General features: G+C 37.2%; 2 protein-coding genes and 4 non-coding genes across 6 annotated transcripts; all 6 read right to left on the bottom strand.

Annotated features, from left to right (window-relative positions):
* Positions 1-2,641: 2,641 nt before the first annotated feature.
* On the bottom strand, positions 2,642-11,463 carry LOC109046331 (H/ACA ribonucleoprotein complex subunit DKC1-like). The gene is made up of 15 exons (XM_042711273.1): positions 11,433-11,463; positions 10,725-10,786; positions 9,827-9,913; positions 9,412-9,503; positions 8,408-8,592; positions 8,241-8,305; positions 7,806-7,932; positions 6,895-7,029; positions 6,176-6,333; positions 5,972-6,092; positions 5,677-5,795; positions 5,495-5,598; positions 4,379-4,430; positions 4,141-4,299; positions 2,642-3,289 (listed from the first exon to the last, which is right to left on the bottom strand). The coding sequence occupies exons 1-15, from the start codon at positions 11,446-11,448 to the stop codon at positions 3,221-3,223; spliced, it is 1,551 nt and encodes a 516-aa protein (XP_042567207.1). The 5' UTR covers positions 11,449-11,463; the 3' UTR covers positions 2,642-3,220.
* Positions 5,862-5,937, bottom strand: LOC122134813. The gene has a single exon (XR_006153109.1). It is a non-coding gene; the product is annotated as a small nucleolar RNA SNORD83 (small nucleolar RNA).
* On the bottom strand, positions 7,103-7,179 carry LOC122134811. Its single transcript, XR_006153107.1, has one exon. It is a non-coding gene; the product is annotated as a small nucleolar RNA SNORD83 (small nucleolar RNA).
* Positions 8,663-8,739, bottom strand: LOC122134809. The gene has a single exon (XR_006153105.1). It is a non-coding gene; the product is annotated as a small nucleolar RNA SNORD83 (small nucleolar RNA).
* LOC122134821 lies at positions 9,578-9,787 on the bottom strand. Its single transcript, XR_006153117.1, has one exon. It is a non-coding gene; the product is annotated as a small nucleolar RNA SNORD17 (small nucleolar RNA).
* An 882-nt stretch (positions 11,464-12,345) lies between the features above and the next one.
* On the bottom strand, positions 12,346-22,782 carry LOC109046121 (trimethyllysine dioxygenase, mitochondrial-like). The gene is given in 7 exon segments (XM_042711274.1): positions 12,346-13,566; positions 15,658-15,803; positions 15,895-16,131; positions 16,705-16,824; positions 17,904-18,183; positions 21,814-21,990; positions 22,635-22,782. Coding segments are annotated over 7 exon segments (1,239 nt in total). The 3' UTR covers positions 12,346-13,435.
* Positions 22,783-24,169: the final 1,387 nt, after the last annotated feature.

Genomic DNA, 24,169 nt, shown 5'->3' with positions numbered 1-24,169 from the left:
ACTAGTTCTGAAACATTGGAAAGATCCGCTGGGAGATCCAGAGGCATGCATACAGAAGCAGATCTCTCTTGTGCTGAGTCAGAGAATGCTGGCAGCACACTTCTCAAGACCAAGTTTGGACAAAACTGTGGAGAGGGCTGGGATGGAGTATGGTTTAGATTAAGAGCAGAAAAACAGAAACAGATATCTGAAGATCTTCTTTTGCAACGCAGCTAAAAATAAACCAAAAGCATTTGTTACTGTAAAAACAATCAGCAATCGTTATACACCCCTGCAGAAGAGGTCTCTAAAAAACTCTTGGTTACTCCATTACAACTAGTCAAGAATATCATGAATTACGAACAAGACAAGAAGCTTTCAGGATTTGAGGAGAAGGTAAAACAGCATGTTGGTATAAAGAGTGTAATCCAGAGCTCTTATTGCCATGGAAATGTTAACAGGAAAAAGAAAAAATCCATTTTATTGTTTCATTATATTAATTTTAAAAACTGGTACCGGTAAATCCAGCACGGTGATCTCTATTGAATCATTTTTACAACATTTTTCCATTACCAACGAGTGTAAATCATTGAAATTTGTTGGTGTAAAAGAGTGGGAACCTCTTCTAAAGCAGCCGAAAGCACAATCATTGAATTTTCTTTACTGTATTTGTATGTGACAAAATATCAATCATATAGCAGAGCAAACCGCAGTATAATTCGAGGTTTGACCGAATCCAATATCCAGTGGCTTCTCAAAACAGTTTATGTGGTGTTATCGTCTTACTAAAAGTTCCCAAAGTGTGCTAAATGGGGTCATTAGAGGCAATAAGAGGGAAACCCCTGCTCTCCCAAGCTATAATAAAAACAAGAAACGCTCTTTCATGTATAGCCAGAATAACCAGCCAGCCACCAGGGTTGCCAAGTGCACGCTTTCCCTGCAGAATCAGGCTACTTTTAAACTCGGTTGGTTTTTGTTTCACAGATTGCATACTTTTTTTTCATTGAAATGTTTGCATGAACATGCACTCTTCCCAGTGTATGGTTTCACAAACAGAGAAACTGTGTGCTTTGGGAACGTGTAGGTTTTTGTTCAGTTTGGGCTTCAAATAGTAAATGGAGGGCCATATAGTTTAGTCTCAGCCTCAGACGGCACACCCATGAACCGCTGGCTGAACGTCTGATGCACCACACACACAAAATGGAAAACACTTCAGGAGTTTCAAAGTCGTCATCTGATTGGATTAATTCTAGGATTTCCAGGACGGTACACAACGGCTGTTGTGACTCCAAAGCCCCTTTATGGAAAAGAAAGTCGTGACAACTGTGATGATCATTATTTATCAAAATCAACAAAATGCTGGATTTCCAAAAGTATTTGAAATTCACAGTACCATTATTGCAGTAAACTTGCACAATGTTTTACTAAATGTATACACATTATATTTTAGATGACGTATTGCAGAGATAAAAAGAGACTGCAGAGAAATAAAAAACAGCTTCAACGGTTCATTGCATTCAGGATTCTTTTGATTAAAATGAAAAACAGGCATCTTAAAGCTTGGACTTTGTCAGGAAGTATCTGCAGAATAAACACTGCTGTCATTCATTCCCTATTATATTGCAACTGAATAATACACTGATATTTATATCCATCATTCTAGAAAGTCTATTCTCACTAACAAAAGTCGAGAGAAGAAAGAAGCGGGAAGCTGTTTGTTTCCAGTTCCATTGGTCTGAAGCTGAATTCTAAGGGAACGTCCGATACACAAAGCTTTTTATGAAATCCTTTCAGTTCTCCTCAGTGAAGGTGAGCTCTAGTTCACTACAATTCCTTTCAAACCTCATGAATAGCTACATAACAGCTTCATTCAAATTGCAGTAGTGATATTGTTGCTTTAAAGGGTTAGTTCACCCAAAAATGAAAATTAGGCTGTTTTACTCACCCCCGAGGAATTCTAGGTGTATATAGCCCCTTTCACACTGCACGTTGGACCCGGGAAATTGCCGGGTCGCCTTCTGTGTGAACGCAAACACGTCCCGGGATTGATAGCTGAGATCGTTTGCCAGCTTCAGTGAAAGTTAACATGCCTAGCGTTTTCGTGTGAACACAAGCAAATATTCCGGGTAGTCACTGGCAGTGTGAAAGTGCAAAACTCATTACCCATGTATTTTCCGGAATCACAGTGTGAAAGGGGTTTATGGCTTTCCTCTTTAAGAAGAATCCAGTCAGAGTTATATTAAAAATTGTCTTTGAGCGTTTAAGCTGTATCATTGCAGTCAGCGGGTGTTGCATTGCTTCAGTCCAAAAGAAGTTAAATAAAAAGCGCCCTTCCATTTAGAAAAAAAAAAAAAAAAAAAAAAAGTCTCTTAAAAAAAAAAAAAATAACTATCCCTTTGACTACACCTGCTAAGAACAGAAACTCAGTTTCCAACAAACGGTCTAATAATGCTTTACAGTGTAAATCCCTCGTACTGATTTCAGGATTTTCTGTGATGCATGATAATGTAGACCGATGGTTAGGAGAAAGAGCCCACATGTCAGCGACAGATATTTATAACAGACTGCATAAAATGCATAAAGACTTCATTGATTTCCAAGCCATTTGAAATTCATCTTTTCGGCCATATAAACATCATAAACTGCACCAGATTGCATGTTACTGATTATGTGGGGCCTCAGAATAAAATTGAGGTGCTCTTCCCTTAAATATGACCTCTATTTTCTCCTGTCTCATACTATATGGGAGTGTGCATTTACATTTTTGGGGGAAATAAAACTTATGAACTCTTCTTCTGAAATGAAAATGAAGAAACTGATAACCAAGCAAACACGTGTAAGAGACTGTGCAGTCTGTGTAGAAATGACTGCAACCCAGCATCCACTGTATGGACACACTGACTGTTAAACCAGTTCAACACAAAGAAATGAGGCTTTTTTTGTTGTTGTTGTTGTAAAAACTCAGTCATATTTCATTTGATTACAGGATTACATTTTCTGTATTTACAAAAAAAAAAAAAAAACTCCATTCAAATACATGAATAAACCCATGCAATATGGGTTTCATTTGGACAATAAAAATAAAAAAAATAACCGCACGCATTTACAAGCGAACTCATGGGTTTGCCCGACCTGCCGTCCACGATGACTCTTGAACACGGACATGACTGACAGGTGGGTGAGGATGGATAGAAGAATCTGCTCAAATTTACTCCTGCAAGAACTTCACACGAGTCTCTGTTCATTCTGAGCCAGCCTCGGCATCTTTAGACTTTTTCTTCTTTTTCTTCTTCTTTGCGCTCTCTGTAACCTGTGTGTGAAGGAACGCATTTAGAATAATTATAAATCAACTGAAAAAAAAAAAAAAAAAAAACAATAATTTTTTTTCTGTTTTGCTTCATATTAATAATATTTATATTGTCAATTTCACACTGAATTACCAAATTAATGCAGAAACAAAGATGGCATATTTTACCAAGTAGCCTATTATTAGTGAAAGCCAGAATAATACCAATACTGCTACTGAAGTCTCTATTAAATGCTTTTCTCCCTCAATTTTAGCTATTAATTCAACATTACAGTATAACTGAAAGACATTTTTAACATTTAATAGGCTTTGAAATGTATAACTTTTAATTAAAAAGAAAAAAACTTAAACTTCACTAAGCTTAATTATATATGCATAATCTGTCATTTTGAATATAGATTAATCTATATTAACTCTGATCTCATAACTGACAGACTGCATCAGGTTTCACTTTAAAGCAGCGCTGTCTCTTTAAAACCTGACGCACATCTGGTATCCTCCCACCTCTTTAAGATCATTAAGGACTTTTTTTTTTAAACGCATTTAAGACAGTTTATGATGCCACTCACCAAAAAAAAGACATTGACATTATTGTGTTTTTGTCCGTTAAACAGAACTCCGCACGCTGTCTGAAGCGTGTTCACGTGTCGGATGCCTGAACCCAATTAACTTCTCGTGATAGATCACTGTAACACTAGCCAAAGGATGCCAGGAAAATAAAAATGGATGCTGAACATGTATTAAGCTGATTAAAATTAATTGTACAATTGCCACATTCCCTTTGAAAGCCTTCATGCTGAATGAAGAATCTCTTATTTTGCATTTCATCCAAATCAAGCATCAAAAGTGCTCACCTCAGTTTCTTCCTCAGCTGGAGCCTCGGCCGCTGCCTCTTCTGCTAGCTTCAATTTCTTTTCTTTCTTCTTTTTCTTCTTCTCCTTCTTGTCTTCTTCTGTCTTTGTGTCCTGAGCAGCTGCCGCGTCACTTTCGCTTCCGCTCTCATCTCGTTTCCTCTAGAAAAAGAGAATCTTGTTAATCCAATACCGATATTAAAAACAGTACATTTTTATCCATGTGCTTCAGAAATCATACCTTTGGTGCCGTCGGACCAGCAACTTCACCACTCTTTTTCACCTTGGGTGTGCTAGAAGAGGAAAGAGTCAATTCATTTCTGTTCCAAAGGAAGTGTAAGGGTTTGTCCACAGAGCTCAGTGGCGGTCCGGCCCGCTGCAGACAGCACTGTCCTGGGCTCAGGGTTTCACTTTAGCAGACAGACTCCCTCCAGGGTCACAGCAGACCGAAAAGGGATAACAGTCTGCAGATACATCTCCACTTAAGACTAAGATCGACCAAGAATCGGTTTGAGCTATTCTTTTTTCACCTGATATTTAAGCATCGTTCCTTAATCAGATCTCAGTGGATGATTTGTGACATCTTGTGGGCACTTTAAGAAGTGCAAGCGATATAAAGTGCAGCATTACAGATGAAAGTGTTCACAGGTACTTTATTCTGTGTGTTATGTAATTTCTTGACATTACGTTAAACGATACGAAGAAACCAAGTCAAACTCACACAGACACCAGAACTGCCAAGTCAGTTTATAATAAGCGACTTTGGGCATGTTTTGGGTTTGTAGGTTAAGGAAATCATGGGTTGATTTTTTTAGGGCTTATTTCTAGGGCTGTCGATTTAATGCATTAATCTGGAGCTGGAAAATTTTTTTCAAATTAATGCATCCACCCAAATGCAGTCCTATGTCATCTTACATTGATGCAGTTGCTGATGAACATGATGCAGAATGAAGTGTAGCAGCATTTTAATGCAATTATATGCCCTTTTTAATTAAAGATGTGACAGCAAAAATGCTCCTATGTGGGTTATCTTGATTATACACACCGTTTTGCACCAAAAATGGAGCTGTAATTTGTGCAAGAGATGCATGCATTTCAAGACTACATAACTGAAGCCACAAAGTAACATTCCCTACACAGTCTACATCTGAAGTAATCCGATCATGCCATTACAAGGCTCTTTAAACACAACGGGAAGAAACTTCTTAAATTGCACTGAAACAATGATATGTTCTCTACCTGAAAACGCACAATATATATTTGGCTGCTGTTGTTTAAAAAAAACTAATAATAAACTGTGATGTTGTTGTGATCAGAAGTAAAACATTAAATATTGGTGGCTCAGAAGCAGCTGTACCTGTAGTCTACGTAGCCCTCTTTCCAGTCTGCCGGGGTGCTGCCGTTGGGTTTGCCGTGTTTGTCTAGAAGTCCTTTCTGGATCATCATTTTCTTCTGACTAGCCTGAAACACAAGTCTTTTTAAAATACATGTAAACACTGATTTCACTAATAAACAGTGATTTCTCTACACGTTTCTCACCTTCGGTCCAAGGCCCCATTTGCGCGGATACGTGTCTCGCTCCATAATGACCCTCTTGATTTTGGCAACAACACCGTGGTCACACGTGGATATGACGGCGGTCGTCATCAGGGCAACCGCTGAGGATAAACAAATCAAAACTCAAATCTGCACAAAGACGAGCGGCAGCTTTAACTCTGGACTGATGCCATCAGTCTTGGGTGATAGATAGAAGGTCATCTTTGCAGTAGTGCTAATGCAATCTATTTCACATCATGTGGCTTAGAGCGGTGCTGAGAGACATCTAAACATTCACCTGTACAAATGGCTTCTCCTTTAGTGGTTATGACGACTATGTCTTGATTCACTTCAATCCCATCTTCATACCGCAGGACGCCTGGCAGCATGATCTTAGCGCCGTAACATATAGCGTTCACCTGTTACACAAACAAAGCATCAGAGCGGCCGACTTCAAACTTCGTCTGGAATAATAAATTACGAAATGAACAAGTTTTCATACAGCGCTGTCCTTCATGACGATCCTTTTGTGGGAGATGAGGAGTTTTTCCAGAGGGTAGATCACTCTCCTCAGGTAAGTCTCATCTTTGTTGTGGTCAAACTGCCACTGGGCGTCCAACACGTCATGCATGGTCACCAGGTTATCTGGAGAAACAAACACTGGTATCAGCCAACGAAAAAGCTTTTTATGTGGCCTTGTGTAAGTAAATATTGTTTTTATTCATGCAACTATCCGTGACGGAACCCATTGACTTCCACAGTAATTTTTTCCATACTATGGAGAAGTCAGTGGTTACTGTCAACTGTTTGGTTACTGACTTTCTTCAAAATATAATCTTTTGCATTCAACAGAAGAAATGAATACAGGTTTAGAACAACTTGAGGGCGAGGAAACGATGCAGAAATTATTTTTGAGTGTACTATCCATTTAAACTAAAAATAATCATTTAATGCAGGAAATAAACCATACCTCAAACCAACCTTACCACATCCAAGTTATTCCACTTCAACGAAAATTCACATCACTCAACACCTACAACAAACCACAAAAAAAAATGGTTACTTAAACTGATAGCAAAGATTCAGCTCTCAAGTTCTGTCCATTTTAATTCCGAGTCGTAGTCTAGAGTTTAATGCAGGCTGAAGTTTATGAAGGTTATGCATGTTTCTAATATCACTCAAAAAAAGCCCAGAACTGAACTCCACACTGGTTCTGCAGACGTACCTTTTCTCCCATTACACCGGAGCGGACTCGCCGCAGCTCCTGCATCTGACCGCCGACTCCCAGCAGCAGCCCCAGATGAACACACAGAGTCCGGATGCACGTGCCCGCTTCACAGCTCACCCAGAAGATACCTGCACACCGATCGAGAGCACACAATTACTCACAATCACGCACTTCGCAGACAGAGTCATCATAGTGCATGAAAGCCATCAGTCATGGGTGATAGATAGCAGGTCATCTTCACACAGAGTGCTAATGCAATCTACATCACATCATGTGGCTTCAAAATAAGAGTCAACATGAAACTGCATTCACAACAGCCCTGAAATAATCACAATATTCTCCATATCATATGCTATTAATATTTATAAATTGATATTCACTTTTACATTTTAAAGTAATGCATTACAATATTGTGTTACTTTATGGAAAGTAATGCATTATGTTATTTTTGTGTTACTTGTCGGCACCTGAGCTGGGCTTGCTTAGTTTAATAAAAAAATATATATATTTTTGGCAACTCTAAAGGCACTTTTCCACCAAAAGTGAAATGAATAAGCCTTAGACTGAAGGAAGTGCCTCTGCACCACACTCTCAATTTCAGTGAATAAACGGGAAAATAAAGTAACTGGTATTACTTTTTGAAAAAGTCAGATATTAAAAGTAATGCATTACTTTACTAGTTACTTGAAAAAAAGCTTTGCACATTCGATGAAGCCACGCCATTCATTTCCCCAGAGACACGCAGAGTTATTAGACAATTTATTTTACTGAGGGATCAGCTGTTAAATAAGTCCATAGAGTAAAAACGTTTTATTTTATCACCCAGCCTTATTTTTGAGAAATGTAAATTATAGAAATAAGGTGCAGATTTCATGTTGACTTCAATAAAACCTTAAGTTTATACCTAATCGTCTCTCTGCATCATATTCGATCAGCTTGCTCTCATAGATGGTCCGCACTCGTAGTTGGCGCTTCACAGCGGCGATGAGCGGAGGCCTCTGGAACAGGGCTCCTGTCAAACACTCCAGAGCCTGCAGAGAAAAGCACAACACTCAGAAGCTCTCTCTCAGACCTCCTGTAGCCGTTTAGGGTCACACGGCCCATGTGTACGTGATCAGAAATGTCAGCTCTTCTTCGGTGAAACCAGGCCCTCCAAACCTGCATGAGGCTCCAGACCAGCGGCCGCAGAAGAACACTGCAGCAGAGAGCAGGAGCCCAGAGAGAGAGAGGGGGCCCGGAGACACTCAGAGAATGGATAAAACACGCTCATCATCTCACACACAACAGAGAACCGCCACACTGACAGACCAACTCGACTGCTTGATTAAAGCCTACTTACCCTCGCCAGCTGGTGTTCGTTCTCGAGCGCATTGTGCAGCCGTACTATGCCCACATACTCTTTGCCTAAAAGCAACGGCACAAGAGTAGTAAGGAGAGGCCACTAGCTTTACTGTAAGTGTGTGAAGATATCAATCTCTTGATCTGGGAGCGTTACGGCGGACCCACCTGCGCTCTGCTGAGATTTGACCAGTCGCGTGGCTCGTTCCACACACACGATCAGGCAGCCCGTGACCTTGGGGTCAAGAGTGCCGCTGTGGCCTGTTTTCTCCACACGAAGAATTCTCTTGATCCAAGCGACGACTTCATGGGAAGAGGGGTTTGCAGGTTTGTCCAGATTGATGAAACCAGTCCTGGGTGGACAGATTAAAAACACTTGTAGGAACTTATGGTACAACTCTTTTTTTTGTGTGTTTTTGGAGAAGCCATCAGTCATGGGTGATAGATAGCAGGTCATCTTTGCACAGAGTGCTAATGCAATCTACATCACATCATGTGGCTTTGCGTCATACTGAATACTTTGATAACTTATAGGGATGTAATGATGCGATATGTTCCACAACAAAGATTTAAGACAAATTACAAATGAAAAAGGTATGATTTTATTATTTCTCAGACAAAATGCTGAACATCTCTTTGTGAAATTTAAATGTCAAATAACAAAACTAAATAGAAATTAAAACCAATCCCAAATCAGATAAACACAAATAAGAAATCTCTTCATATAAACAAGCTCAGGCTTTGTCTGTGCTCTTTCTGTTTAAAATCAGAGGCAGCCACTCCATTTTTACTCACGATGCAAACAAAGATGCTGCATACACACAACATGAGCAGGACTTGAGTCTGACTTTAGCTTTATTAAACTATTCTACATAAAAAAAATCTGAATGCAACCAAAACAATAGACACGGGGCTGAATGAGACGCAGTTTCACTCTCTGACAGCAGGTGGCGCTTACAGAACAAAATTCAGAGAAAAGATGGAAATAAAATACCATCTAAACTTTTCTGAAGAGATACATTCAGATAACCCCCTACTCACAAACAATAAGATAAACATTCAAACAACCCCCCCCCCCTCACAAACGATTTAACATTTCAACCGTCACATATTTTCACCCGGATCGGACGCATCATTACATCCCTATAACTTCTTAATCCAGGATTTCTTACCTGACATAATCATGTATGTTCCTCTTGAGCGGGTTCGAGCCATGAGGCAGAGGAGTGTAATGAGCCGTCCTGATGTTGAGCTTATCGAAGTTCTGCAGAGAAGCAGGTTTATAGATCACAACAAGAACAAAGCAGAAGCGAGTATATGAGAACTCAAGTGACGCGTGTGATCAGACACGTCTATTCGTCTTTGTCAGAACCGCTCTGACCCCTCGCACCAGCACATCAGACCCCGCCACGGCCGACCCAACAGAACACTGGACCAGCCGAGCAGAACCAGACCGCTGTGACCCCGCGGCCCAGAACGGACCGCACGGCCGCTGAGGGAGAGAGTCGGCAGCGCTCGGCGAATGGATAAACACCTTCATCATGCCACGCGTGCACTTGACCAAAGGATCTGTGGGTAAACACTGACCTTCAGCAGTAACGGCCACTGAGACGTGTCCAATCTCACCACCTTAGACTCAGGTTTGATGAGGAAGTCTCCGCTTTCTTGAAGGTCCTGATGGCAACAATACAAAAATCAGGTAGTGTAGTCACAATATCAATAATAATAATAATAATAATAATGATCAGTCATCAATTCTTGACACTACAACAAAAATCTTTTAAGACAATCCCTCAGAACATGCATCTAAGATCGGTCAATTCACTGGACATATACAGGGTTTCTGCAGGATTTGAGTTTAAAATTTGAGACTAATATTTTTTTAGACCAAATTTAAGTAATAAATTGAACGGAAGAGCATGTCAATGTTCTCTTAATAGAACACAAAACTTTGAAGCGTTACTAACAATTTAGTTTACAGTACAACTGCAAAATGTGATGTTCTTCCTCAGTATTGGTCTTGTTTACGAGTACAAATGTCTCAAGTTTCATAAATTATGATACATTTACTTTGTTTTCTGTGAAGCTGATATAAATGAAGTGAATTTATGATTTAAAAAAAAAAAATCTGCCAACAGGTCCAGAAACAACCAACTTCATTTAAAAGGGAAAAACCTTTCAAACCTTATTATAGACATATTTGTTCTTTTTTTTTTTTTTTTTTGAGTATAAACTCACATTTTGTTCTATGACTCAAAACAAGATTTCAAATAATTTTGCATCAAGGAAATCTCCAGTACTTTGAGATAAGGACATTTGGCTTTATGACTTTATTATACATATACATTACTACATGTGTGTCAGTGGATATTTGTGCTTTAGATGCATCTATACATGACAGTTCAAGGCTATACAGTCTCTAGTGTGAAAGTGACAAATCAAATAATAAGTCATAAACGTGCATGCATATAAAAAAAGCAATTACCCCGATTTCTCCTTCTGAAATTTTCTTGGTCTTCTTTTTCTTCTCTTTCTTAGCTGACCCAGCTGAGGACAAAGTAAGTCAGAGTTACAGATGATCTGATCATGAACATGTATTAAAGTGTGAAGCGGCTGCTGTTAGCAGGAGTTGCGGAAGCACGTGGCGCCTTCGGACAGCACGTGCAGTTTGATTCTACCGAAAGAGTTCAACACTGCTTTATTCACGTTAAATTACATTAATTACATTCCGCAACGTTAAAGTTACGAGTTGCTGCATTTAAAGCAGCCGCTAAATTCTGGCCCCTCAATGCATTGTAATTTATTAAGGCTTTTTATTAAGATTTTAAAAGGCCAGAGTATCAGGCGTCCACGCAAGCAGAGAAACATTTAATTTCCATAATACTAGCTTAACTAATAACAGGTTATTTGTGCATGCTTAATTTCCTACTACTAGCAGTAATAATAATAGTAATGACTGTAAAACGCATTTCTAAACGAAAACGTTTAAACTTTCTAAATGCACCCGGGAATCTTTTAACACGAACGATAATGCTACCATTCGTCCGGTTGAAGTTGAGAACTCGTGTTTTGATCGACGTACACTTCTTAAGCGCATCATACTTGGGAATAAAAGTGCTAAGATAAATATTTAGAGTTTAATTTAAGCAGCATCGTAATAGAAATAACGCAAATGTGAAAAACATGATCTTACTTTCTGTGTCCGCCATCTTCACTGCTGCGCGCTTCAGAGGAGGCAGCACGTGTGAATGAACGCGCATGCGTATTTCTTACACAAAGAGCCTCACATCTCGGGATGTGAAGGATCGCGATATTATATAGCGTTAACAACGAGTAGTAGCCGCTAGATGGCGCAAACAAACAGGCCCCTTCCTAGGGGACGAGAAAAGCTCCGCTCAACTTATCACGACAAAATGAACACTATATTTTTTACTCCAAAAAATCTAAAAACATAAACGTGTCCACAAATCCCTCCCTAACCAATACACACAAAAACGTTGATATTCAACATAAAACAATATCACGGATCACTTGTCCAAATACTATTACAACCTCAAAACGGGTTTGACTGACTAAATCTCACAAATGATGATCTTAAGATGAAAAGACAAAATTAATAAAATCATAGGCATTCATTAACTGTGTTGAAATTAGATGCAGAAGAAAAACAGAACAAAACCAAATCTCTAAATAAATAGTATGGATACACTTATATGATCGTCCAGAATAAAGACGCGTTTCTTTCGCATATATATGAAATATTTTGAATTTATTATCATTTTTTAGATAATCTAGATCTATATATATATCTATATCTATATATATATATATATATATATATATATATATATATATATATATATATATATATATATATTTTGTTTAAAACTACCTTTAAATTGTAAAATGTGAACTGCATTGACTCTTCCCCTTCCTGCTGCACTTGCACTGTGTGTAGGCCTACTTTATATTTATTGTATGCATTTTATAGTATTGGCTACAGTAGGTTCTTTGTCTAAGCTAAAACGAATATAATCAAAAAGTGATAAGATTATAGTCAAAGTAAACAAAATGCAAGGAAAAAGACAAAATGCAAAGACACAAAATGCAAGGAAATTAAATTGATTTATTTTCTAGAGGTACCATTGGTATTTTTGTGCGTACATACATTTGAGATCATTGTTTATAGGATACAGAATGTTAAGATGCCACAGATTACAAAAAAAGCTCTGATTAATGCAATACAGTATATTTAAGCTTTGTGAGATCTTTAATATGATCTCAAGCATGCATTCCCATATCACTGTTGAAGCACAAACCTAGAGAAATACCCTTCATTTACAACCGTTTAAAGGAACAGTTCACAGTATCAGTTTAATTCATGACTCTTTTTCAACTTTAGGACAGTGCTCCTTCTTTCTGCCTACAGTCTGTCACACAAGACTGAGCTGGACCAGCATCTGCAGTTTAAAATATTGAATTTTATTTATTTATTTTTCTGAAATTGACTGATCATTTCACTTAAAAAAAAAAAAAAAAAAAAAACCCTGTTTCTCAGCTTGGGTCATGTGGATTACTTTGATATGGATTTTGGTCCATTAAAAATGGTCAACAGCGAGCACCATTCACTTGCATTAGATGGTGAAAAATCCTGTAATGTTTTACTCTAAAACTTTAATTTCTCTTCAGCTGAAGAAAGAAAGAACGATGAACCTTGGATGGCCTTGGGGTGAGTAATTAATCAGGACATTATCATTTTTGTGAGAACTATTCCTTTAACACATTTCCACGATTCAAACATCATTCTGTGAAACATAGGATCTTCTGAGCTGTGTGAATAAACTCCTTAAAATCAGACTTTATAGTACGACTCTTTTGAAATATGTGCGTTTCACTCCATATTCTCTCGAGTTACTGCGTGTCCTGACCATTTCTAAAAAATCTATCATTTAAATTAAACTCTTTATTACTGCCGTCTGTTTTTCTGTGGAAAGAAATCGTTATGGATCAAAAGATTCATCCTCTACAATAAACTCCTTTCATTCAAATCATAAAATCATTCAAAAAAGAGCTGATATGATCAGTAATACTGCTGGGATCCTGCTGTGTGCTGTTTATCCTAATGCTTGAGAAATCTACTTGTTTTTGGTAACTGCTGGTGTAGCGCTGTTATTTGGGTAGTTTAGCATTAGGTATTCAGGCCTGGAGGCCGAGAGAGCGGGCTGTGTTCAGCACATCGTCACGCGTCAGATAACATCCGCACAGCTGCCGCAGGCCGGTGAATGACTCTCTGCCATGCAGAACGCGCCAGTTATCGATGAACAGAACTGGAGGAAACAACAGCAGTATGTTAACATGCACTGATTTTTAGCAGCATGAATAAATCCAATCTGATTCTGAAAGTTCTGTTTAGATGCACCTTAAATTATGCATTACATCTATTCTGAACAAAACTGTAGACACTGCGTTCATTAATGGAGAAAGCCACTGCGAGAAAGTCACAGAAGCCACCATTTTTGCTTTGATGACATATCATAAAAACATTTAGGCTTTTTTAGCAAATATGTACAGTACAGGTCAAAAGTTTGGAAACATTACTATTTTTTATGTTTTTGAAAGAAGTTTCTTCTGCTCATCAAGCCTGCATTTATGTGATCAAAAATACAGAAAAAACAGTAATATTGTGATATATTATTACAACTTAAAATAATAGTTTTCTATTTGAATATACTTAAAAAAATAATTCATTCCTGTGATGCAAAGCTGAATTTTCAGCATCATTACTCCAGCCTTCAGTGTCACATGTAACATCCAGTCTATCACATGATCATTTAGAAATCATTCTAATATTCTGATTTATTATGAGTGTTGGAAACAGTTCTGCTGTCTAATATATTTGATGAATAAAAGGTTACAAAGAACTGCATTTATTCAAAAAAAAAAAAAAAATTCTAATAATATATATTCTAATAATATATTTTCTTTACTATCACTTTTTATCAATTTAAAACATCCTTGCTGAATAAAAGTATTGATTTTATTTTAAGAAAAAAAGAAAAAAAAAAAAAAAATTACTAACCCAAATTAATGGCCAGTAGTGTATATTGTTATTACAAAATATTTATATTTTAAAAACATAGCTTCTTTTTTTTTTTTTTTTTTTTTTTTTTTATTCATCAAAGTATCCTAAAAAAGTATCACATGTTCTGAAAAAATATTAAGCAGCAGAACTGTTTCCAACTTTGATAATGAATCATCATATTAGAATGATTTCTAAAGGATCATGTGATAATGATCCTAAAAATTTCAGCTTTGCATCACAGAAATAAATGATAATTTTAAAGTATAATACATTTAAAAACAATTATTTTAAATTGTAATAATATATCACAATATTACTTTTTTTTTCTGTATTTTTGATCAAATAAATGCAGGCTTGATGAGCAGAAGAAACTTATTTCAAAAACATTAAAAATAGTAATGTTTCCAAACTTTTGACCTGTACTGTATGTAATACTACAGGGCACTGTGCACGTGCAGACGCAGTTTTTTTTAAAATGCCCCTACTATGGATTTTTGAAAATTACCTTTCATGCAGTATGCAGTAACACAGCTCTAAGTGAATGAAAACATCTGCAAAGTTTTAAATCTGAAAGTGCACCGTGTGTAAAGTTATTGTATCTCAAAAGAAAGAGTCGACTCTGAATCATTGAAACGAGTCGTTTTTTAAAACGAATCCCCAAGACCTTTCACGATGATGTCAACATAAAACATTAGCATATTGCCCGCCCCACTCGTTGGTCGTTTTGCATTGGACTGAATGAAAATGCAAATTCATTCTTTGCCACTAGGTGCCGCTGTTGGAGCGGTTAAAAATAGCAGTTTCCCCTGTGATGCTGTACAGAAAACAGCACTGCGCTCACAAACGCTGCTTTATTATGAAATGAAAATGAAATTGGTCTGGAAAAATTAATCGTTGAGCAAATCGTTTGGCAATCATTGAGCAAATAAGGTAAAAATAAAAGCATATTATAAGACAATGAAAGTGTTTTTTGACCTTGCATGCATGTCAACCTGCTGTTGGAGACTCGAACCAAAATATAAACCTTTCGTAACCCATAATAGGGTCATTATGTTATATAAAGAAATTTATGTCTATTAAGAAGTTGTTTTTTTTTTTTTTTTTTTTTTGCATTGTGAATTTTTATGACACTGTAAAGCTTGACATATGAAATAATACCTGAAATATATTAGTTTTTGAAAGTACAGGGCCAAGCACATTTTCCATTTAAATTTTCAAAACTGAAATGCAAAGACATTGCAATTCTACTTTAAGCATGTACTTTGCAATGTGTTTATCTCTCATAATATCAAATGCAAAAAAGGCATGCTTTTAGATCATTTTCGTAGAGATGTACTGCATACCTTCCCAGGTTTGAGTTTGACCCACAGCTCATTGTCTGGTCTCCTGAGTTCAGCGGAGAGCTGCCTGTGAGCCGTGTACCAGTGCCGCACCACATCATGAGGGACCGTGTTAATAACAGAACGGTCATAGTTATTATACCTGCAAAACAAGAAAACACAACTCAAACAAAACTGGTGCAAAAACGACTTGGGTTATAATGGGTATAGATGCAAAGATAAAGGTCTCTTACCGAATCATGTAAACCTCGTTGTTCCACGGATAGACGTTGAGCACGGGGCCGATGCCGATCATGTGGTTGCGATGCTCACTCAGGTTCTCCACATACTCGTGTTTGATGGGCACGTGGGAAAGCAGCTCAAAGTACTCGGGCGTTCGCTGGAGGACCGCGTCAGCGGCGTGGAAACCGTCCACCAGCAGAGTTCTGCCCCCCGTTCCTTCATGTCTCAGACAGTGAAACACCTGGATGCTTACGGAGCGAAACACGGCATTAAAAGCAGCACTGAAGAATTTGGAGTGTTTTAATCATCATTACACTGTTCATGAAAGTTTATGTTACTCTTGAGCTTTACCTCTGCTCAGACTAAATCTGACACAATTTTGCTTTACATCCACCATTAATACAAATGTTTTTGCTAAGCTTCTGCAAACCATTATGCAGTTTGTTTTATATTTCTACTTTTTGATGCAATAACTAAATCACTGATATCAACAATAAATAATTGTGCATTTTATAATCATAATAATACTATAGTGCTACAAGTCTAATATTTAGTCTAAGTTTCTAATAGTTACAATTCAAATAATTTATGGAAAATAAAACATTAAGATAAATGTTAAGTTAATAATAAATACTGTAGTGTTGGGTTTTCGACATTAGAGGCTGGTATTTACTTATGAGTAGAAAAGTGTGGACATCAGTAAAAAAATAAATACATAAATACATAAAAATCTTAATTTGTAATCTAAGGTTACTCCAGTGGTCAGCAGATGTTTTAAGCTCTTATAATAGAATAGAGAGAATGTGAATTCTGCCGTTTACCCGCAGGGTTCTTGAAAGTATGAGGTATCTGTGTGGCGGTCCAGTGCCAGCTTTGTGTAGGCTGTATCTCCACGAGAGAAATCTGAAGTGAAGTTCCACATCCGCCCATACATGGTCTCCCTGGAAACAAAGAATTGCTCAGCGTAAGTCATCTTAATTAGGATAAACTATTATTGTGACCTTCATTTTTTAAATCAATCGTCAAAATCTCTGGATCTTTTCTTAAAATCTCGGTTCTTCTTCCTAGAGCTGCACGATATAATGAAACTCAAAATATCGACATGTATCGCGGTATGCATATCACATGGGCTTGAGATAACACAATGATTGAGATAATGATTTTAATACTTCAAAACGTTTGTGGTGATGCAGATAGCAGACAATAAACTGGGTACAAGGCATGTGTGTGTGTGCTTATGTGCTGTACACACCATGCATTTTTCACTAAACTCGCACACAGATCTGAGATCGCTCTTTGCAAAAAGTTACATTCAGAAGCTCATAAACTTGTTGTCAGCGCTGCCACATGACTTTTATTAATCGATACTGGATCGCTACTTATTTACATAAAATCACTGTTTTGAGTAACTAAACTCAGCTTCATATTTTTGTAGAGACTGACACAAAATGCAGACTATTTACAACTCTCTCTCTCTCTCTCACTCTCAAAATGCCCATATAGTAGTTTGCATCACTGGACATGGCTGCCGGTCATTTAACATTTTTATCGTAAAACGTATTGTTAAAAGTTAACGAATATTAAATTATTTGTAGCTTCATACAACCACAATCTCTTTAATACTAAAGATAACTCTACGCGCTCTGCTTCTTTCAACAGTAAACCCCGCCTACTTTGATTTGATTGGCCATCTCAGTTATTTTGACATTGACAAGCGCTGTTAGACCACTGAGGCTTTGATCTGAAGCACCTGGTATGTGCAGCGGTCGCACACATCCGTAGACTAGCACAAGTTAATTTTCTCACACTTCAATAGTGTTTATAGCTCCTAACAGGCTGTGTGACAATGAGAAGTTATTGCCTCAAAATGTACGTCAGTATTCAGTTTTTTCCTACTGCTCGCGTGCCAGCGATTATCCCTCTCCGTGCCACTGTTGGCACGCGTGCAAACTCCTGATCTATTCCATTAAATCAACTATCAAAACAAGTCTGCAGGATATTTGTGCACACTAGCCCTGACCTGATGAGGCTCACTCTTTGGGTCGCTGTTTCAGTAGCTTCCAGGGTTGGTGGGACGCCTTCCACGAAGGCAATTCCATAAAGCAGGAAGTTGTTGAGGAAGTTCTTCAGCTCCTCATCGCAGCTCATGAACTTGTCCCAACTGGCAGAAGGCACCTGAGCGCTGGAGTAGATATCTGCGCTCCACAGGATACGAGGTTGCACCGCACTTCTCTTCTGGCCCTCGTAGCTGTTTTGGGCCAGCCATGTCAGGTTGTACCGTGTGATGTGACCATCTGGCCCTGGAGGAAATGACATCATTAGGAGTTAACTATGATCACTGAGTTAACATTTCATCAGTTTTTCTCTATTGAGTGCTTGTTTGTTTGTGCTTTAGCACTGAAACTGCATATACGCCCTGCTTCAAGTTTCTTGCTTGTTTGTTTTTTCCTTTTTTTCCCCTTTTTTTGTATATTATTATTATTATTATTAATGGTTGATGATGTTAATAATTACTAATTATCATTTATATTGTTGTTTTTATTGTTCATATTATCATTCATTGATTTGTATATATTTTATAAATCTATTTTATTTTATTTTACTTTTTTGTAAAATTTAAAATTCTAATAAAAACACTATAAAATAATTTTTTATCAGTGTGAGATGTTAATATTTTAGTGATGAGTCTATCGAGTATTGATGGTTCAGTACAATTTGAGCTCAATCGACAAAAAGGAATTTGTACTTTTTCATGGCTTACAGTGAGGCACTTACAGTAGAAGTGAATGGGAACAAAATGTACTCGGTTTCAATAGTGTAGCCAACACCATAAATGTGTGAAAAAATTGCTTATAACTAGTTACATCCACTTTTACAACTTCATTGCCCCTGTAACACAAGACTATAAACCCTGAAACACTAAAGGAGCTAAAAATGCTGATTTAAACAGCAAAAATAGAGGATTTAACATTAAGTTTAACTTCCAGTGAATCTGACTCAAAAAGTTAAATTAACGCCGGTCTTTAAAGATGGATTTAAAGAGTTTTGGGACTGCAAAATACAGCAATGTTACAAAATAACCATTATCCTTACAATTAAATCATTATCCTTAGAGTTTAAACACTGTCTTAATAACATAATGACAACTGAATCATTTAATTTATTATATTCCTCATACTAGATCATATTTACCATAAGTATGTTGATTGTATTGCCAGATGAGGCTGAGTAAAGTCTGGTTCCTCTCATTCTTTTTTTCATCAATCTAACCATTAGACAGGTTTTTTCTTGCCACCGTCACCTTTGGCTTTCTTACTAGGAGCTTAAAAGAGATTTCATCCAAAACTCATGTTTTTTTAAAAACCTGTATGACTTCTTTCTTCTGCAGAATACAAAAGAAGGAATATTATATTGAAGAATGTGGGAAACCAATCGTACGGACAAAAACCAGAGACATTTCCCAACATATGTTACACAACGCCATGAGGATCATTTTGAGGTGAACAGCAGAGGTGGGAGTGTGTGTTTTCTAGATTTCTTCAAATGAACAATATTTACATCATTTTAATTTGTAATTATAAAAAAAAAAAAAAAAAAGAAAAAACATTTAAATACACTTTGCATTAGTTTATAGAACTGACAGCTTATAATATATATTATAAAACACTTGACAGATTCAGACTGGATTAAAATCTCAAAGCACACAAACTTCTACAGCATCCTCTGGGAAAACTAGTCCTGTCCAAACAAACAGGGCTTTAAAGGGGTCATATGATGCTGCTAAAAAGATCAATATTTTGTGTATTTGGATGTGTTTGTGCAGTTTAAGGTTAAAAAAACACATTATTTTCCATATAATGTACATTATAGTTTCTCCTCTATGCTCCGCCTTCGATTTTTACAAAGCTCATCGTTCTGAGAAGCAAGGTGTGCTCTGATTGGCCAGCTATCCAGTGCATTGTGATTGACTGAATGCCTCAAGCGTGTGACGGAAATGTTAAGCCCCTTAACATACTGAAATGCCGTCTCCCAGCAGCACAAGACTCAGTCCAGCTGCTCTGAATAATTGAATAATTAACTGAATAACTCGGGATATTGGTTTATTTTGCATCAAAGGGTGGGTAAGGCATGTTTATAAACCTTATGCGTACTGGAGACGCGAACTGTTTCAAACGATTCAGATAGATTTGGTGAACAGGTTCAACCGTTTCACTAAGAAGATCCAGTTAAATAGAACGATTCGTTCGTGATCCCGACATCACTAGACAAGACAAACCAATAAAACCTATTACAAACGAGACTTGTAATGACTTAAAAATGACTTATACTGTCTTTTTACGTGTTGCGTTGGGTATTGCGCTGCGTAAACATAAAACCATGTCTGCATTTGTGATCTGAGAAACAACAAACCTACTCTACTGCTCAAAACTTGCGTTTGAATCATCATTGGCAAATTATTTAAATATAAAAAACGTACTTACAGGCTGAGAGTCAGAAGCGCCAGACTGTCCTTGTAAAGTTTGAACTGCCCAACTTTACAGAAACAGCTATTGTGCCAAAGATGCATTGCAGGCTACTGGTTCAGGAAACAGTCCGCATCCTCTATAAAATGCTCAGCACACATCTGAATATTTGGGTTGGACTATTCTGGAACAGTGTTGAAATACAACTTAACCACTGATTTCTAGTCATGTCCTCTTTTGGAAGGCCAAACAAAGTTTCACTTCAACGAAACACACATCGACTCCACGAGATGGCAGCTGCAGCAACAGAGAGAATAAACGTACGCCTTCTTTCTTTGTGTGAACATTTGGGCGGCGTTATGAAAATCTTCCCACATAGTGATGTAGAGATATGGGGCGTGATAGAACAAGGCGTTTTAGGGGGGTGTGGTTGACCCTTAACTTTTATAAAGTATATCTCTTTGGATTTGAGACTTTAATCTTTGCAACTTTACAGATCTTCTTTATGCACCAAGAGCTTGTAACACTCCAAAGAGAAAGGAAAAATTGAAACCGCATCATATGACCCCTTTAAAAAAGGGGAACTGCAGGGCACTTACCTCTTCACACCAAATATTTCACCAGTCGACTGACACAGTCGTGGGTCAAAGTAACACAGACACAAAGTCATGAGAAAGTGAGGAATGCTGTTACTATGTAACTAACTGTAAAAATAAAGTAATGCTGTCTGTAAAGTGAATCTCACAGATGAGTTTCGTAAGAGTCAAAGGTTTGTCTGTCTTTCTCCCAGAGTCTTATCTTTACTTAGGAAAGAGATATCCATCTTTGTTTTGGAAGAGTGGTTTAACACTTATCTTAGGACCACAATCTCTGAGGAGAGAAACACGAAGACAGTGAAAGTCGGATTGTCTTCCAATCCCAACATTAAGCAATTCTGCAGAACACCGTGAACATTTTGTAAAGGTGACACGTTTAATGATTTTGTGTTGTTTCCCATACAAATCAATTTTGAAGGATGTTTATCAGGAAATGAGGAACGGGGAATAAATAAAGGTGTGAAAAAAATCACTTGAACGCCAATCTCATCCTAAAAGGGTTGGTTCACCGAAAAATGAAAAAATTGCTGGTGCATATAAATTCAAAGGCTGTGCATTTGCCAGCTGCATATGTTAACTGCAAAAAAGTAACCATTATATTTCAAAGAAAGAACAAAATTACTCAACTAAACACAGCTATTTTTGTAATGGTTACTTTTTTTCTGATTACATATAAGGCCAACAATCTCTGAAGGGTGTGGCCTTTGAAAATGAGACACAGATGTTGTCATTAATTTGAAACATCGTCCTTACTGTTTTTAACAGCAGCTCATAGTGCTCAAGTCTGTCAAGCTGCAAAAAAAGACAACAACAAATGGGACTAATCCATATTTGTCAGTGAAGACACAGAGTGAACTGGATTAAGCCTTACATGTCAGGAAGAGGTTGTTTTCATCCAGTCTGCTCTTGAAAGGCCTGATGTTCAGATCAATGCTGGCAGTGTCCAGGTTCCGCTGGTGTGTTTTTGAGTTGTAGCATGAAGGCGAGCGGCAGTGATCTCGCAGCCACACGTAGTCAAAGTGCATTACAAGACCCCCATAGTTGAGCTCTGTAGAAATATAGTCATTAATTACACTTGTTTACAACCATTCATTTTTTTAAACTACTGTTTATTATGGAATGTAATAAATGATGTTTATTAATAAGTTCTATAATGATGCACATATATCAGTGTAAATAATGTGGATATAGTAGTAATAGCATTTTAGTGAATTCTGAATAAATATAGTGTAAAATAAAATAATCAAAAAATAAATTTAAATATATTTGTTTGTATCTTGTTTGCTATTATGAAATTGTATTCAAGCCTAATCAGCCATTAAATTAAAAAATAAATAAATAAATAAAATAATGATTTTTAATCTAAAAAGCATTATTTTAGCATCACTGAGATACTTTTATAATTTTTAATTAAATTTTTATATTTTATGCTTAAGTCTTAAGTTTTGGCTATTTTGTTTTAACACATTTATTAGTTTTCATTCATTTTAAATGTCTTTTATTTTAGTACATCATGTTAAACTGAATGAAAATAACAGTTTTAGTTAACTAGAATATCTATGTATAACTATTTGGTTGAGAATGAGATACAAAATGATCCTTGGCAGCTCCACAAATTTCAAAACCCTTATAATAATAACACAATATTAAGCTATTTTGAAAGCAGCAGTCTGGGAATGCGATGTCTCTCACCCAGGCAGTCAGGCAGAAGATGATAGTTGCATGAAGATGAATGGGTCGCAGTGTGCTGTAATCTCTTGCTCTGAGCACTGGCTCCCAAACCTTGTTCCAAGTGCACATGTCCACTCAGTCTGGTCAGCACCTACCTTATCAATGCCATGGTGACCTGCAAAGAGAGAAACCCCGTGCACATAACGCACTTATCACCAACAAATGCAGCCGAATGCCCTCATACATATAATCTATTCTAGATAACAATAGCTACAGGTTGTAACAATGTAATATATTGTATCAAAGTCTGCATGCAGCGCACGAGACTCACATGCGAGAAGGATCCGGAACTTCAAGCTCCTGTGTACGGTTTTGACAAGTGTGAACCTCGGTGAACTTCAATTCGTGTCTGTTTCTTAAAGAGCTGACATATAAAGTCGCTAACATTAATCATTGAACTTGAGCTTCATCCCCGCCATTGTGTCACGTGGTGTCCACGCAAGCGCTCAACATCTACTATGTTGAACACTCACTTAATATTCATGAGCCAGCGCTGTGCCATTGGAGGTTACCGAGCAACGTAAGCATCACGTAATTAATATTAACAAGCCTTCACCCGGAAGGTTAGCACGCAACGTCACTTCGGATGTATTCATATTAATAAGCCAAGCCTTTACCATAGTAGGATTCAGTTTTAGGGGTTTGTGTTCAATATAAAATATGTACGCATATTATTACATTTATTTACCAGCTTATTAAACGCTATTTACTTTACACCATCGTCATTAATTTTTTATTTCTTTATTTTTTTAAAATAAATAATTAAAACTGTATTTATTTTATAACATTAACATTTTATACATTTTCATATCACTTCAAAAATAATAATACAGTAATAATCATCCATAAATAAATGTAATTAAAAGCCACTTTCATATTTCTTCCTCAACTTACAACTTACTAGTATGTTTCTAGACCTAAGCGCTTCATTTGATACCATTGACCACAACATTTTTCTTGAACGGGTAGAATATATGGTAGGTGTCAAGGGCACTGCACTAAAGTGGTTTGCTTCCTACCCCGAAAAGAGGACTTTTTCTGTAACTTTAGGAAATTGTTCCTCGTCAACTGTGCCTGTTTTGTTTGGTGTGCCCCAGGGATCTATTTTGGGACCTTTATTGTTTTCCCTTTATATGCTGCCCTTGGCCCTCATTTTTCAGAAGTACAACATTTCATATCACGGTTATGCAGATGATTCTCAGCTTAACCTTCCAGTAAGGCTTGACACCACTGCTTCATTTGATGTGTTATTGGAATGTGTAGAAGATATCAAGAGGTGGATGACAAATCATTTTCTGCAGCTAAATGAGGATAAAAGATTCCTCTCCTGCTCTGAAAGCCCAGTTAGCTCCTCTCTCAACAAATGTATGTAAACAAATCAAAAACCTTGGAGTGGTCTTTGACTCTTCACTATTTTTTGATTAACAAATTAGTGTGGTTATTAGAGGAAGCTTTTTCCATTTAAGATCTATTGCAATGTTGAAGAATCTTCTTTC

Source organism: Cyprinus carpio, chromosome A21 (genome assembly GCF_018340385.1).
Source record: "Cyprinus carpio isolate SPL01 chromosome A21, ASM1834038v1, whole genome shotgun sequence".
Lineage (NCBI taxonomy): Eukaryota > Metazoa > Chordata > Actinopteri > Cypriniformes > Cyprinidae > Cyprinus > Cyprinus carpio.
This window is presented reverse-complemented; position numbering and strand designations above follow the sequence as displayed.

Bases quoted from the DNA above. Each gene is read 5' to 3' on its own strand.
- LOC109046331 (XM_042711273.1), bottom strand. The intron at 6,093-6,175 runs GTATGAAAACTT...TTTGTGTAACAG, and splicing joins TCGTCATGAAGGACAGCGCT to GTGAACGCTATATGTTACGG. The intron at 5,599-5,676 runs GTGAGAAACGTG...CTTGTGTTTCAG, and splicing joins AATGGGGCCTTGGACCGAAG to GCTAGTCAGAAGAAAATGAT.